This window comes from Sinohyriopsis cumingii, chromosome 4 (genome assembly GCF_028554795.1).
Source record: "Sinohyriopsis cumingii isolate HCF-2022 chromosome 4, ASM2855479v2, whole genome shotgun sequence".
Lineage (NCBI taxonomy): Eukaryota > Metazoa > Mollusca > Bivalvia > Unionida > Unionidae > Sinohyriopsis > Sinohyriopsis cumingii.
The window spans coordinates 65,270,010-65,286,379 of NC_142964.1; the positions used below are offsets into that span (position 1 = coordinate 65,270,010).

The following is a 16,370-nucleotide window of genomic DNA, read 5'->3' on the forward strand; positions in this document are numbered from 1 at the left end:
GCGTGCTAAAACCTTTTAATATTACCTTCCAACGTTAGTTGCAGTTCTGAAAAGAAAGAAATGACACATTAGATGCACTGAATATTAATAATGCGTGTAGCCCGGCCCTATATATATTTAATACGCAGGTAGAGCATATAGTTCTCGGTTTATCCATCTGTGCGTTTGTATGCTCGGAAATAATTTATCTCCCAGACTATAGCTGAAACCGCTTTTCCATCTAATTGGGTACAAAGCTGAAAGACGGGGCGTAAAGGCAAACGTTTCTCAAAATTGAACATTACCATGCCATTCAAAGAACGCGTAGGCCAATCAATATATAACGGATAGAAATCGAGAACATAGTACTTGCACGTACAGTCTAACATTTTAGTGTGCACGAAAATATTATACGTTAATTTGGAGATGTGACAAATGTGAGGATCCCGGATAATATGGAATCTACAGAGAATATATTCTTGTTATTGCCATAAAGCAGAAAATGGCTCATGTGAAGTACGGTTGCACAATAGTGATTGAAAACTGAAGCTAGAAAATTGAATCTGTTGATATATCAAAATAGGGAAAAAAGAGAATACTTCTACCAGCATTAACATCGTAGACAAAATGTAAATGCTGTTGAACATCCATTTTGAGCCCCACAGGAAATGGGATGACACGTGCAAGTGAAATACATCACCTGGTTACTTTATCAATGTAAAATCACGCTGCTTCATGAATATGCTCAGAATGGAAATGATCCTTTACAAATCAAGGAGGGTATTATATATATATATATATATATATATATATATATATATATATATATATATATATATATATATATATATATATATATATATATCGAAAGCTGAAATCGAGAAGCTTTTGTGATGTTCGTGGTTATCATAACTGTTCAGAATTATTAGTATTCATAAATTGTGCAAAACAGACAGAATCGTCACATACTAATATATTCAAATTTAACACATCTAGCCCATGGTCAGGTAAAAGGACCTATGAAACCCACTTCACACTGTTTGAAAAGTCCTAAGAAGAGAGAATATCTGAGAGGCAGAGAGACTGGAAATATGGAGATATTTAAGTCTGTGCGGAGGAAAGGACATCTGGATATGTATTCATTTGTGCGGATGACGATGATGCTGGTGACGACAGGGTTGTACTAGGCAGATATTAGATTGAAATGAATGAAAACTTAAAAATGCATGCGAACGTTTGATCTATTCCAACCGTAATATGCCAAGGAGAATATATTTCTGGGTAGAGGATGACCTTAACCCTTGGACCCACTCCTACAGAGCATCGATTTCAAAAGAAATAAATAAAGAAAGGAGATGAATCATACTGTGGAAAAGATAAAAGTACCAAAAGAAACTCGTTTTCCTACATACATTTGCTCATTGTAGGCCCGCTTTAAAGAGAAATGAAACATTTGATGGGCTGAATATTGATCAGCGCGTTGCGCACATGCAAGCATTTGTAAGACGTTGGGAGTGAATATGTGTTGATATATCTCTTGCCCCATTTACATGTCCAGGAATACTTTCACCAGATCTGAAACCGTTCAAGGCATTGGAATCAAACTTTGCAAACAGATAAAACTAGTGGTATGGGGTACCTCTTCATGCTTTTCCACACTGAATATGTGTTCTGATACCTTTGAGACAATGGGTGGCTTTACTCGTACATAACTTAAAGTAATGGTTCACAGAGCACTAGCAAGTACAGTATCAAAATCTGAGAGTGAATGGAAACACAATACTTTCAGCTGGAGTTTTTATATAAGCAAAATACCTGGAGAATCGGAACTCTTCTTGATATTTGTTTATTTTAGAAGCGGTAGATGACTTATTGGAGCTGAAGTAGCACGTTGCGAACTTGAAAAAATGTCAGGCAATATAAATTATACATTAAACGAACTGAGCTTTCAATCAAATAATGAAGAAGGGGAATCATTTTGCACTACTGTTGTCATTTTTCACAAAACAAATATCCTATAGAAATTCTAATATTAAGATACATGCCAGATAAAACTAAATTCGCTGTATAAGGGCAGGATAGTTAAGTGAAAGATATCACCGAGGAACTGAAATTAATATAACGTCTAAAGAAAAACGTCAACGCTTTCATACGATTTTAAATCCAGTTCGAATTAGGTAAGGTATGAGTGTTACTCCTGATTGAAAAAAAATGTATCGTCTCAAAGGAGACTAGAGTAAGATTAAAAGGCCACACAGAGGTAAGCAAGTTGTCTCTTGTTACTGGTCTTGAAATAGACCTTCGAGCTTGTTAGTAAACATGTTACCTTCTACGATAGGAATGGTCATGAGCTAAATAAGAAACTGATTCCGAGGCCAGTGAAATGTGTAATATATATCACATTGGATATTTTGTATGAATGTGAGACTAAGAGAAATGTAAACAATGAGGTTTGTGGATGATTCAGCACGAATATTAAACGGATCAACAAAACGCATTCATCGGTCATGTGAACATTGAATTATTAATAACTAAAATTCCCAAAGGTCATAAACGGATGCCTTTGACATGGAATATATTTTATGGTTTCTAGGAAACAGATAATTAACCTGTATTGTTAGTAAAGGACAAATCGTAAGTCACATTGCCAAGCTTGATATAAGGTTCAGAACTAGTATTGACGCATGAAATAATTAATATTCGTAATGCAATTAAAGACAGCACACAGTAGATAACAACATTTCGAGAAATTAACTAGTATTTTAAATGTAGCCAACATATAAATCTCTCAATATAAACCTTTAGTACTTGTGAAGATGCATCATGATGCTAATGGCGCAGTACTCCTTAACCTCTGTCAGTGCACTAAGTTTCAATAATATATGCATAAAGTATCTACCTGGTGACAAGGAAAACAAGTCATGCTGTCATTGCAAAACTTAAACAAATGCAAACAAATGGAGCATGTAAATTACATTCACATCCATTGCTTGAAAGTGTCAGGTACTAAAAACAATGGAGACAATCATCTAGTTTTATTCTTGTAGCATCAACAGAGATAGAGACAAAAGCGTCTACACAAACTTGTATCAATTACAGTAAAGGATGTCATATAGCTGAAAGTTACCTAAGTTAGTGATGTTGGTGGTACTGATAATTCTTGATGTACAATACTATCCAGTCACAGTGCAGAAAAGATCGAAGGTGAATTCAATACGAATGGACATTCAAACTTAGCAAACTAAGCCGGTTTTCCAGGTATCAGGTACTACGAAACCTCACACAACTTTGCATAAGAATGCTTAAGAAGCAGTGAGAGTCACATATGTATATGCTTTTATATGTGTGAACGCTGACAGTGATAGTGACATCAGGGCTCCTACCAAAAAGATATACTTGATAGAAATGAGATAAAACCATTTGGAAAAGTTATAATGCACAAAACAGTTTGTTATATTACGAAAATGAATAAAGGAGGAAACACATTTTCTGCTAGAAGAATATTTTTTCCACATCCATCACAAGCTAAAATAAGGGATACAAAATAAAGGATACGAAAGAGAGTTTCGTGGGCAAAAGCATGCATGAATCTTGCATTTTACCTTTCTCTTCTCGTAGACTTTCTGAAAAGAAAAACGTCACACTTTAGATCTTCAAAATACAGCTAATACATGTTTCAAGAGCCTATCATTATCTCAGACGCAGGCAGTACATATAGTTGTCGGTTTAACCATGTATCTTTGGGTATATTGGGAAATAACTTATGTTCCAGACCATAGGTGAATCCACTCATGCATTTCCATCAAAATTGTTTCAAAGCAGAAAGAAGTGGCATAGAGATACATACATTTCTAAAACTGAATATTTATTATCATACCTTTGAAAGTACGTGTAGACCAATCAGTGAATACCTGGGAATATAGCACCTGCACCAACAGTGTAATATTTGAGAGTGAAAGAAAATATGATAATTTCATTAAGAGATGTGACAAGTGGTGGGGTCCCGGGAGACATGGCATATATAGATAATGTAAACTGACAGTGGTCATGAAGCAGCAAATGGCATATTTGATGTGACCTTCCACGTTAAAGGTCCTAAACTATAGAAAATTCTAGCTAGAACATTGAATCTGTTGATATAACAAAATCATAACAGGAAAACAAAACGTAAATATTGTTAAGCATGAATTTTGAGCCCTGAACTAAATGCGAAAAATCCGGTAAATATGGGACCAAGCATGCTAGAGAAATGCATCCGCTGTTTATTTTATCATTATAAATATCACGATACTTGCTGAAGATGGTCAAAACAGAAATGATTCCATCTGTATAAATGCACTACCAATGAAGGAATCTATGAAATAAGAATGGTAGGTCACAGTAACATTCACTGCTTGCAAGTGTAAGGTTCTGGAAAGGATGAGAAGAATCATTTAATTTAAAATTTCCATCAACAACATATACTGAGACAAATGTTTGAAATTCAAACTTTTATAAAAGACAGTGAAACGTGATATATATAATTGAAAGTGAGAGGCTTTAGTGATGTTGCTGCTACTCTTAACTGTTCTGATTTAATAGTAATCATAATTTGTGTGAGAAAGAATGGGCACTTACTGCCTGTGTATATTCAAATTTATCAAATCTAGCTGCATTGTCAGATACAAGGACCTACGAAACCTAGATCACAGTTTGATAGGTCCTAGTAAGCTGTTTGATATGTCCTAGGAAGAAAAAATGTTTGAGATGCAGCAAGGCAAGACAGAGAGCGATACTTAGATCTGTGCGTACGATGATGGTGCTGGTGACGACATGGATGCAGTAGGTAGAAATTAAATTCAAATTCTGGGCAAGATTCAAATATATACAAAAATGTGATCTATTATAAACGTAATATACCGAAGGGAATTAATTTGTAGTTTAAAGAAACACTAAATCCTTGAAGTACTCCTACACAATACCGTGTACCAAAGTGATAAATGAATAGGAAATAGAAAATATGAAATATAGATTGCAATCGGTAAAAGCATGAAAACGAACTCTTTAACTTTCATTCATGAGCTCATAGTAGGCGCTCTATTCAAGAGAAAAGAAATCTTAGATGGGCTGAATACTGAACAATGTGTTGGCCATCTGTATCAGTTTCAAATATCTTGTTATATCTCTTGCCGCATTTGCATGTCCTTGAATAGTACCAGACAATAGCTCAAACAGATCAAGGTACTGGAATCAATGCTTGCAAACATAAAACCAGTGGTGATGAGTACTTCATGCTTTTCTACACTGAGTATGTATTCTGATACTTTTGAAACAAAGTGTGGCATAACTCAGTTATTACTAACTCCAAATGCACTGGTCATAAAAATGTGTATGTAACATGGAACAGTTTTGAACTATGTCCATAAAGTATAAATTGTAAGTCACCTTGACCCAAGCTTTTGGTAAGGTATCGTTCTGATAGAGATGACTCAAATGATGAAGACTCATAATGCAATTAAATACAGATCAAAATAAGTGACAATGAATCACTAACTTTGGACATACTAAGTATTACATGAAATATGGCTGACACATACAGGTTTCTGCTATCAGACAGTAGTACTTATGAAGCTGCATTATGTTGATAATGACACAGTACTGATAACAACGTATTAGTGCACCGAGATTGCATAACAGTAATACAGAGTGACAAGAAAAACAAGTCATCAGATCAATGTGAAAGGTAAACCAATGTGAAATCTTCAGGCTAGGAAGGATGGATGGAATGATCTAATTTGATATTTCTAGCAACTGCACCAATTCAGACAAAAGGTTTTAAAGACCAACTTTTATCCATGAAAGTGAAACGTGATACATAACTGAAAGTGACAGGCCTTAGCAAAGTTGGTCGTATTCATAAGTTGTACCCACTCCAACACACTATCGACTATAAAAGTGATCAATGAAAAAGAAGAAAACAGATGAATCGTATAGTGGAATAGACTAAAGCATGAAAAGACACTCTTTTTCCTACATTCATGCGCTCGTCGAAAGCGTTTCATAAAAGAGAAATGAAACGTTTGATGGGCTGAATATTGATCAGCGCGTTGCCCACATGCATGCACTTTTAATACGTGTGGAGTGAATGTCTTGCTATATCTCTCCCCTTATGTGTCTGTCTGGAAACAGTATTAAATAACTCATACAGTTAAAGGCATTGGAATCAGAGCTTTCAAACACATAAACTGGTGGTATGGGGTACTTCTTCATGCTTTTCTACACTGAATATATATTCTGATACCTTTGAGACAGGGTGTGGTATAACTCAAGTATTACTATATCCATATCCACTGGTGATACAGAGGTGTATATGACATGGAAATGTTTCTATACTTTTGAAGTATGGCCATAAAGTATAAATTGTCTCAGTGAACCAAGCTTCTGGCAAGGTAAAGTTCAAGTAGAGATGATTCCACTGATGTAGACTGATAATGCAATAACATACAACACAATAAGTGACCATGAATCACTAAATTTAGAGACATTCCCTATTACGTGAAATATTGCTCACGTAAGATAATATATAATAATATATATAAAAAATTGTTTTCTTCCAAATGTGAATAAAGCAGAAAAAAAAACATTTCTGCACCATGTCAAACTTTACCCCAGTCCGTCCACGAGCTAGCATATTGATAAATAAACAAAAGATGAAATATTCATGGGTAGGAGCGTGCTAAAATCGTTGATTGTTACCTTCCAACTGATGCAGTTCCGAAAAGAAAGAAATGACACATTACATCCACTTAATATTAATGATGAGTGCTGCCCGGCCCTATCGGTACTTAATACTCAGTTAGTGCATATAGTTCTCGGTTTATCTATCTGTGTGTGTTTGTATGTTCGGAAATAATTTATCTCCCAGATTATAGCTGAAATCACTTATGCTTTTCCATCAAGTTGGGTTCAAAGCTGAAAGACGTGGTGTAAAGGAAAACGTTTCTAAAATTGAACATTATCATGCCATTGAAAGAACTTGAAGGCCAATTAGTACATAACGGATAGAAATAGAGAACATAGCACTTGCACGTACAGTCTAGCATTTGAGTGTGAAAGAAAATACTGTACTTTAATTTGGAGATGTGACAAATGTGATGGTCTAGGACGATATGGAATCTGTAGAGAATAAATATTTGTTGAGGCCATGAAGCAGGAAATGTCTCATGTGATGTGCTGTTGGACCAATAATGATTGAAAACTGAAGCTAGAACATTGAATCTGTTCATATATCAAAATAGGGAAGAAAGAGTGCGATGTGATTTGGATTTTAAATGTAGCTTTAACAATTTTTCAGTCATATTGCTACGAACTGTGCAATGTGGCAGTTTATAGTGATGTCTAGCACTGGGGCATCATGCCGCAGACAAGCAGCATGATGGCTCACTAAGTCACATTCTCCTGACACCAGGCCGACACTAACATCTTAATGCTGAGCGCCAAGCGAGGCAATTGTAAGTACCAATTATGTAAGTCTTTTGTATGACTCGGTCGGGGATCGAACCCACGACCTGCTGCATCCGAGGCGGACGCTCTAACCACTAGGCCACTAGAACGAGAATACTTCTACCAGCATTAACATCTTAGACAAAATGTAAATGGTGCTGAACATCATTTTGAGCTCATGAAGGTGGTCAGAATAGAAATGATCCTTTACCGATCAAGGAAGCTATGAAATGTGAGACAAGGTGTGGCATTCTTTGTACATAACGTAAAGTAATGGTTCGCAGAGCACTGACAAGTACAGTTTAAATTCTGAGAGTGAATGGAAATACAGTACTATCAGCTGGAGTTTTTATATAACCAAAGTACTTGGAGAATCTCAAATCTTCTTGATATTTGTTTATTTTATAAGCGGTAGATGTCTTATTGGAGCTGTAGTAGCATGTTGTAAACTGCAGAAAATCTCGGCCAATGTACATTATACATTAATAGAACTGACCTTCGAATCTTATAATGAAGAAGGGGAATCATTTTGCACTACTGTTGTCAATTTTTACAAAACGAATATCCTGTAGAAATTCTAATCTCAAGACATATAACAGATAAAACTAAATTCGTTGTACAAAGCCAGGATAGTTAAGTGAAAGATATCACCGAAGAACTCAAATTAATATGATGTTTCAAGAAAAAAGTCAAAATTGTCAAACCATTTTAAATCCAGCTCGAATTAGGTTAGGTATGAGTGTCACTCCTGATTGAAAAAAATGTATCGTCTCAAGAGAGACTAGAGTAAGATTCAAAGGCCACACGGACGTCAGCAATTTGTTTCTATTTATTGGTTTTGCAGACTGAAGGTGAATCAATGCGAATGAACATTCAAACTTAGCCAACTAATGTATCAGGTACTACGAAACCACTACACACCTTTAAATAAGTCCCGGAAATAAAGAAAGTTTAAGAAGCAGTGAGAGTCACTTATGCATATGGTTTCATCTGTGCGGACGCTGACGGTGGTAGTGACATCAGGGTTCCTACTATAAACACCTACTTGATCGAAATGACATAAAACCGTCTGGAAACATTATAATACACCAAACCCATTGTTCTATTACGAAAATCAATAATGGAGGAAACACATTTTCTGCTGCAAGTAAATCTTCCCCACCTCCATCACAAGCAAGAAAAGGGATACAAAATAAAGGATATGAAAGATGGAGTTTCATGGGCAAAAGCATGATAGAATATTGTATGTTTACCTTCCATGCGTCGTCGAGATTCTGAAATGAAAACCATCACACATTAGATCTTCAAAATACAGATAATACATGTTATCCGAACCTATCGGTATTTCATGCACAGGCAGTGCATATAGTTCTCGGTTTACCCATGTATCTTTAGATATGTTGGGAAATAACTTATGTTACAGACCAGAGCTGAAACAACTCATGCATTTCCATCAAAATTAGTTCAAAACAGAAACAAGTGGCATAGAGGCACATACATTTCCAAGATTTAACATTTATTATCATACCTTTGAAAGAACTTGTAGGCCAATCAATATATAACGGAGGCTATAGCACTTGCACAAATACGTCAACATTTGAGAGTTCGGAAAATATGATAATTGCATTAGGAGATGTGACAAGTGCTAGGGTCCTGGGAGACATGCCATCTATAGATAATGTATACTGACTGTGGTCATGAAGCAGCAAATGACTTCATTGATGTGAGTTTTACGCTAAAGGTCCTAAACTATAGGGAACTCTAGCTATAACATTGAATCTGTTGATATATCAAAATGATAAAGAGGATAACACTTCTTTCACTTGTACTGACATCGTTGACAAAATGTAAATGTTGTTGAGCATGCATTTTGAGCTCCGGAGGAAATGAAAACAATTCGATACATATGGGACGAAGCATGCTAGTGAAATGCATCACACGCTTACTTCATGATTATAAATATTCAAGTGCTTGATGATGATGCTCACAATAGAAATGGCTGCACCTGTATAAATGCATTATCAGTCCAGGAGACAATGAGATGTGAAATGTAGTTCACAGTAACTTTCACTTCTAGCCAGTGTAAGGTTCTAGAAAGACGGAAAAAATTACTTACTTTCAAATTTCTATCAGCAGCATATACTGAGACAAAAGCCTAAAATTCAAACTTTTATAAATGACAGTGAGATGTGACATATAGCTGAAAGTTGTAGATTGGAAAAAATATTGAGAAATCTACATTATACATCAAAGGAACTGACCACTGAATCATGCAATGAAGAAAGCGTAATCATTTTGTACCACAATTGTTATTTTGCATAACACGTATATCCTGTAGAACCTCTAACCTCAAGAAACATGGCAGATCAAATTAAATTTGATGGATAAGGGAGGGATATATAATTGAAAGATATCACCGAGGAACTCAAATTGATATGATGTCTCAAGAAAAAAATGAAACTATTATACCATTATAAATCCAGTTCGAATTAGGTAATGTATAAGTGACACTCCTGATTGAAAAAATGTATCGTACCAAAGGAGTTCATCTTGAGTAAAATTAATAGGACACACAGAAGTAAGCAAGTTGTTTCTTGGTATTGGTCTTGAAAGAGTCATTGGACCTCGTTAGTAAACATGTTACCTTCTACAATATGGATTGACATGAGCTAAATAAGAAAATAGCTCCGAGGCCAGTAAAATGTGTAGTGTATATAACATTGGATATTTTGTATCAATATGAGACTAAGAAAGATGTAAAAAAATGCGGTTTGTGGAAGATTCAGCACGAATATTAAACAGATCAACAAATGCATGCATAGGTCATGTGAGCATTGAATTATTAATAAATCCAATTGCACAGGTCGTAAACGGGTGCATCTGACATGGTGTATGTTTCTATGGTTTATAGGAAACATAGATAATTTAACTAGTATCTTAAATGTAGCCAACATAGACATCTTTCCATATGAGGCTTTAGTATTTGTGAAGATGCATCAAGCTGTTAATCGTGCAGTACTCCTGAACATGTGTCAGAGCACCACGCTTCAAGAAAATATGCATAAAGTAGTATATACCTGGTTACAAGGAAAACTAGTCATGCTCTCAATGCAAAAATTAAACAAATGCAAAGAAATGGAGCATGTACATTACATTAACATTCATTGCTTGAAAGTGTCAGGTACTAACAACAATGGAGACAATCATCTAGCTTTATGTTTGTAGCATAACAGTGACTGAGACAAAGTCCTCTACACAAACTTATCTCAATAACAGTAAAGGTTGTTATATAGCTGAAAGTTACCTACTTTAATGATGTTGTTGGTACGATACTATCCATTCACTGTGCAGAAACGATTGAAGGTGTAATTAATGCGAATGGATATACAAACTTCGCAAACTAAGCTGTTTTTCCAGGTAGAAGGTACTATAAACCACTAAACACTACATACCATTGCGTAAGTACTGGAAATAAGAAATGTTTGAGAAGCAGTCGGAGTGTCATATGTATATGCTTTTATCTGTACAGACGCTGACGGTGGTATTGACATCTGGGTTCTTACCATAAACACCTATTTGACAGAAATGAGATAAAATCTTTTGGAAACGTTATAATGCACGAAACATTGTTATATTACGAATGTGAATAAAGGAGGAAACACATTTTCTGCGACAAGTAAATTTTTCTTCACCTCCACCAGAAGTTAGAAAAGTGATACAAATTAAAGGAGATGAAGGATTGAATTTCATCGGCAAAAGCATGATAGAATCTGGTATTTTTACCTTCTCTTTCTCGTACTATTTCTGAAAAGAAAAACATCACACATTAGATCCGCTAAATAGAGATAATACACGTTGCCCGAGCCTATGAGCATGTCATACACAGGCAGTGCATATAGTTCTCAGTTTACCCATGTATCTGTAGGTATGATTGGAAATAACTTATGTTCCAGACCATAGCTGACACCACTCATGCATTTCCATCAACATTGGTTCAAAATAGAAAGAAGTCGTATACAGGTGCATACGTTTCCAACATTGAACATTTATTATCATACCTTTGAAAGAACGTGTAGGTCAATCAATATATAACGCATAGTTATGGAGAATGTAACACTTGCACCAATAGTTGAACATTTGAGAGTGAAGGAAAATATGATAATTTCATTAGGAGACGTGACATGTGCTGGGGACCCGGGAGATATAGAATCTTTAGATAATGAACACTGATTGTTGTCATGAAGCAGCAAATGACTTATTTGATGTGAAGTTGCACGTCAAAGGTCCTAAACTGTAGAACATTTTGCAAGAACATTGAATCTGTTGATATATCAAAATCATAAGGAAAGAGAACATCTCTTGTCTTTGTTTTTACATCGTTGACAAAATCTAAATACTGCTGAGCATCCATTTTGAGGCTCCGAAGGAAATGAGAACATTTTGGTATATATTGGACGAAGCATGCTAGAAAAATACATCACCTGTTTCCTGTATCATGATAAATATTACGGATCTTGATGAAGGTTGTCACAATAGAAATGATTTCACCTGTATAAAGGCATTACCAATCAAGGAGACTATGAAATGTGAAATACAGGTCGCAGTAACGTTCACTTGTTGCAAGTGTAAGGTTCTAGAAAGAATTTAAAATTATTTAATTTCAAATTTCTAGCAGCAGCAGCATATACTGAGAAAAAGGCTTGAAATTCAAACTTTTATAAATGACAGTGCAATGTGATACATAGCTGAAAGTTGCAGATTAGAAAAAATGTCGAGTAATCAACATTATACATTATAGGAACTGATCTTTGAATCATATGATGAAGAAGGGGAATCATTTTGTACCACTGTTATTTTGAACAACAGGTATATGCTGTAGAATCTGAAACCTCAAGACACATCACAGATCAAACCAAATTGGCTGTATCGTGGAGGGATATGTAATTGAAACATATCACCGAAGCACTGCAATTAATATGATGTCTCAAGAAAAACGTGAAACTATTATACCATTATAAATCCAGTTCTAATTAAGTAAGGTATGAGTGTCACTACAGGTTCAACATATGTTCGGAACAAAGAAATGTATCGCCTCAAAGAAGTTCTTCTATCGACCTTGTTAGTAAACATGTTACCCTATATGATAGGGGCTGTCTTGAGCTAAATAATAAAACAGTTCCGAGGCCAGTAAAATGTGAAATGTATATCACACTGGATATTTTGTATGAATGTGAGACTAAGAGAGATGTAAACAATGAGGTTTGTGAAAGATTCCGCACGAATATTAAACGGATTAAAAATTGCATGCATAAGTCATGTGAGCCTTGAATTATTAATAAATCCAAATGCAAAGGTCATGAACGGATGCCTTTGACATGGAATATATCCTACAGTTTATAGGAAGCATAAATATTTAAACTATATTTTTAGTAAAGGACAAATTATATGTCACATTGCCAAGCTTGATATAAGGTTCGGAACTAGTATTGATGCATAGAAAAATAAATATTCATAATTCATTAAAGACAGCACACAGTAACAAACAATATTTCGAACAATGAACTAGTATTTTAAATGTAGAAAACATAGACATCTTTCCATATGAGGCCTTAGTACTGGTGAAGAAGCATCATGTTGTTAATGGTGCAGTACTCCGCAACCTGTGTCAGTGCACCATGCTTCAAGAATATATGCATAAAGTATATACCTGGTGACAAGGAAAACAAGTCATGCTGTCATTGCAAAAATTAAACAAATGCAAACAAATGGAGCATGTAAATCACATTAACATTCATTGCTTGAAAGTGTCAGGTACTAACGAAAATGGAGTCAATCATCTAATTTTATGCTTATAGCATCACCAGCGATTGAGACAAAAGCTTCTACACAAATTTGTATCAATTACAGTAAAGGTTGTTATATAGCTGAAAGTTACCAACTTTAGTGATGTTGACGGTACTGATAATTCTTGAGGTACAATACTATCCATCCAATGTGCAGAAAAGATTGAAGTTGCAATCAATGCGAGTGGACATTCAAACTTAGCAAACTAAGCCGCTTTTCCAGGTAACAGGTAGTACGAAACCACTATACACCTTTGCATAAATCACGGACGAAAAACGAATGTTTAAGAAGCAGTGAGAGTCTCATATCTATACGCTTTAATTTGTGCGGATGAGGACGGTTGTAGTGACATCAGGGTTCCTACCATAAACACCTACTTGATATAAATGAGATAAAACCGTTTTCAAACGTCATAATGCACGAAACTTATAGTTATAATACGAGCACGAATAACGGAGGAAACACATTTTCTGCAACAAGTAAAAATTTTCCCACCTCCATCACAAGCTAGACAAGGAACACAAAAGAAAGGATATGAAAGATGGAGTTTCATGGGCAAAAGCATGATAGAATCTTTTCATTTTACCTTCTCGTGCATGTTCTGAAAAGAAAAACATAATACATTAATTCATCTAAACAGAGATAATACATGTTATCCGAGCCTGTCGGTATTTCATACGCAGGCAGTGTATATCGTTATCAGTTTACCCATGTATATTCAGGTATGTTTGGAATTAAGTAATGTTCTAGACTAGAGCTGAAACCACTCATGCATTTCTATCAAATTTGGTTCAAGGCTGAAAGAAGTGTCATAGAGGAGCATACGTTTCAACACTGAACATTTATTATCATACGTTTGAAATAACGTATAGGTCAATCAATATATAACGGATAGTTATGGAGAATGTAACACTTGCACCAATAGCTGAACATTTGAGAGTGAAAGAAAATATAATAATTTCATTAGGAGATGTGACCTTTGAAAGAACGTGTAGGCCAATCAATATATAACGGAGAGAAAAAGAGAAGATAGCACTTCCACCAAAAGAAAATATGATAATTTCATTAGGAGATGTGACATGTGCTAGGTTCCCGGGAGATATGGAATCTGTAGATAATGTATACTGATTGTGGTAATGAAGCAGGAAATGGCTTATTTGATGTGAGCGTGCACACTAAAGGTCCTAAACTGTAGGAAACTCTACCTAGAACACTGAATCTGTTGATATATCAAAATCATAAAGGAAGAGGAGAACAGAACTTGCATTTGTATTGACATCGTTGACAAAACACATGTATGGTCATGTGAACATTGCACAATTACTATACCTCAAATGCACAGGTCGTGTACGGATGCCTTTGACATGGTATATATTCTATGGTTTGTAGGAAACAAAGACTATTAAACTATATTTGTAGGAAAGGACAAATTGTAATCACACTGCCAAGCTTGATATAAGGTACAGAAGTAAAACTGATGCATGGAATAATAAATATTCATAATGCAATTAGAGACAGCGCACAGTAAATAAAAACATTTCGAGAAATTAACTAGTATCTTCAATGTAGCCAACATAGACATCTTTCCATATAATAATATAGCACTTGTGAAGATGCATCATGTTATTAATGACACAGTACTCCTCAACCTGTGTCAGTTCACGAAATGTCAAGCATATAAGCATAAAGTATCTACCTGGTGACAAGGAAAACAGGCCATGCTGTCTATGCAAAAATTAAACAAATGCAATGAAATGGAGCATGTAAATCACATTAACGTTCATTGCTTGAAAGTGTCAGGTAATAACAACAATGGAGACAATCGTCTAGTTTTATGCTTGTAGCATCAACAGAGATTCAGACAAATGTTCTACACAAACTTGTATCAATTACAGTAAAGGACGTTTTATAGCTGCAAGTTACCTACTTTAGTGATGTTGGCGGTACTGATAATTCTTGGTGTACAATACTATCCATTCACTGTGCAGAAAATATTGAAGTTGCGGTCAACGCGAATGGACATTCAAACTTAGCAAACTAAGCCACTTTTCCAGGTATCAGGTACTATGAAACTACTACACACCTTTAAATAAGTCCCGGAAATAAAGAATGTTTAAGAAGCAGTGAGAGTCACATATGCATATGCTTTTATCTGTGCTGATGGTGACGATGATAGTGACATCTGGGTTCCTACCGTAAACACCTGCTTCATAGAAATGAAATAAAACTGTTTGGAAACGTTATAATGCACAAAACATATTGTTATATTACAAAAAATATTAAACAAGGAAACACATTTTCTTTTACAAGTAAATTTTTCCAACCTCCATCGCAAGCAAGAAAAGGGATAGAAAATAAAGGATATGAAAGATGAAGTTTCATGACCAAAAGCATGCTAGAATCTTGTGTTTTTACCATCCTCTTCTCGTAGATTTTCTGAAAATAAAAACATCAAACTTTAGATCTTCCAAATAGAGATAATACACGGAGCCAGAGCCTATCAGTATCCCAGACGCTGACAGTGCATATAGTTCTCGGTTTACCCATGTATCTGCAAGTATGTTTGGAAATAACTTATGTTGCATACCATAGCTGAATCCACTCATCCATTTCCATCAAAATTGGTTCAAAGCTGAAAGAAGTGGCATAGAGGTACATCCGTTTCTAAAACTGAACATTTATTATCATACCTTTGAAAGGACGTGTAGGTTTAACAATATATAACGGAAAATATAGCATTTGCACCAATAGTGTAAAATTGGAGAGAGAAAGAACATATGATAATTTAATTAGGAGATGTGGCAAGTTCTGGGTTCCCTGGAGATATGGAATCTGAAGATAATGTAGACTGATTGTGGTCATGAAGCAGCAAATGGCTTATTTCGTGTGAGCTTACACATTAAAGGTCCTAAGCTGTAGGAAGCTCTAGCTAGAACATTCAATATGTTGATATATAAAAATGATAAAGAAAAAGGAGAACACATCTTGTACTTGCATTGACATCGTTGACAAATTTTAAGTGCTGTTTAGCATGAATTCTGAACCGCGTAGGAAATGATATGTGG

At 35.3% G+C, this 16,370-nt stretch overlaps 1 protein-coding gene across 1 annotated transcript in view; it reads right to left on the bottom strand.

Moving 5' to 3' along the window:
• Window positions 1-16,370, bottom strand: part of LOC149801352 (uncharacterized) — an 86,559-nt gene that overhangs the window by 62,950 nt on the left and 7,239 nt on the right. The window contains exons 4-9 of the mRNA XM_089956790.1: window positions 15,721-15,741; window positions 13,892-13,906; window positions 11,245-11,265; window positions 8,715-8,735; window positions 3,582-3,602; window positions 26-46 (exon numbers count right to left, since the gene is read on the bottom strand). Coding sequence (XP_089812916.1) covers window positions 26-46; window positions 3,582-3,602; window positions 8,715-8,735; window positions 11,245-11,265; window positions 13,892-13,906; window positions 15,721-15,741 — 120 coding nt within the window. The remainder of the gene's footprint in view (window positions 1-25; window positions 47-3,581; window positions 3,603-8,714; window positions 8,736-11,244; window positions 11,266-13,891; window positions 13,907-15,720; window positions 15,742-16,370) is intronic.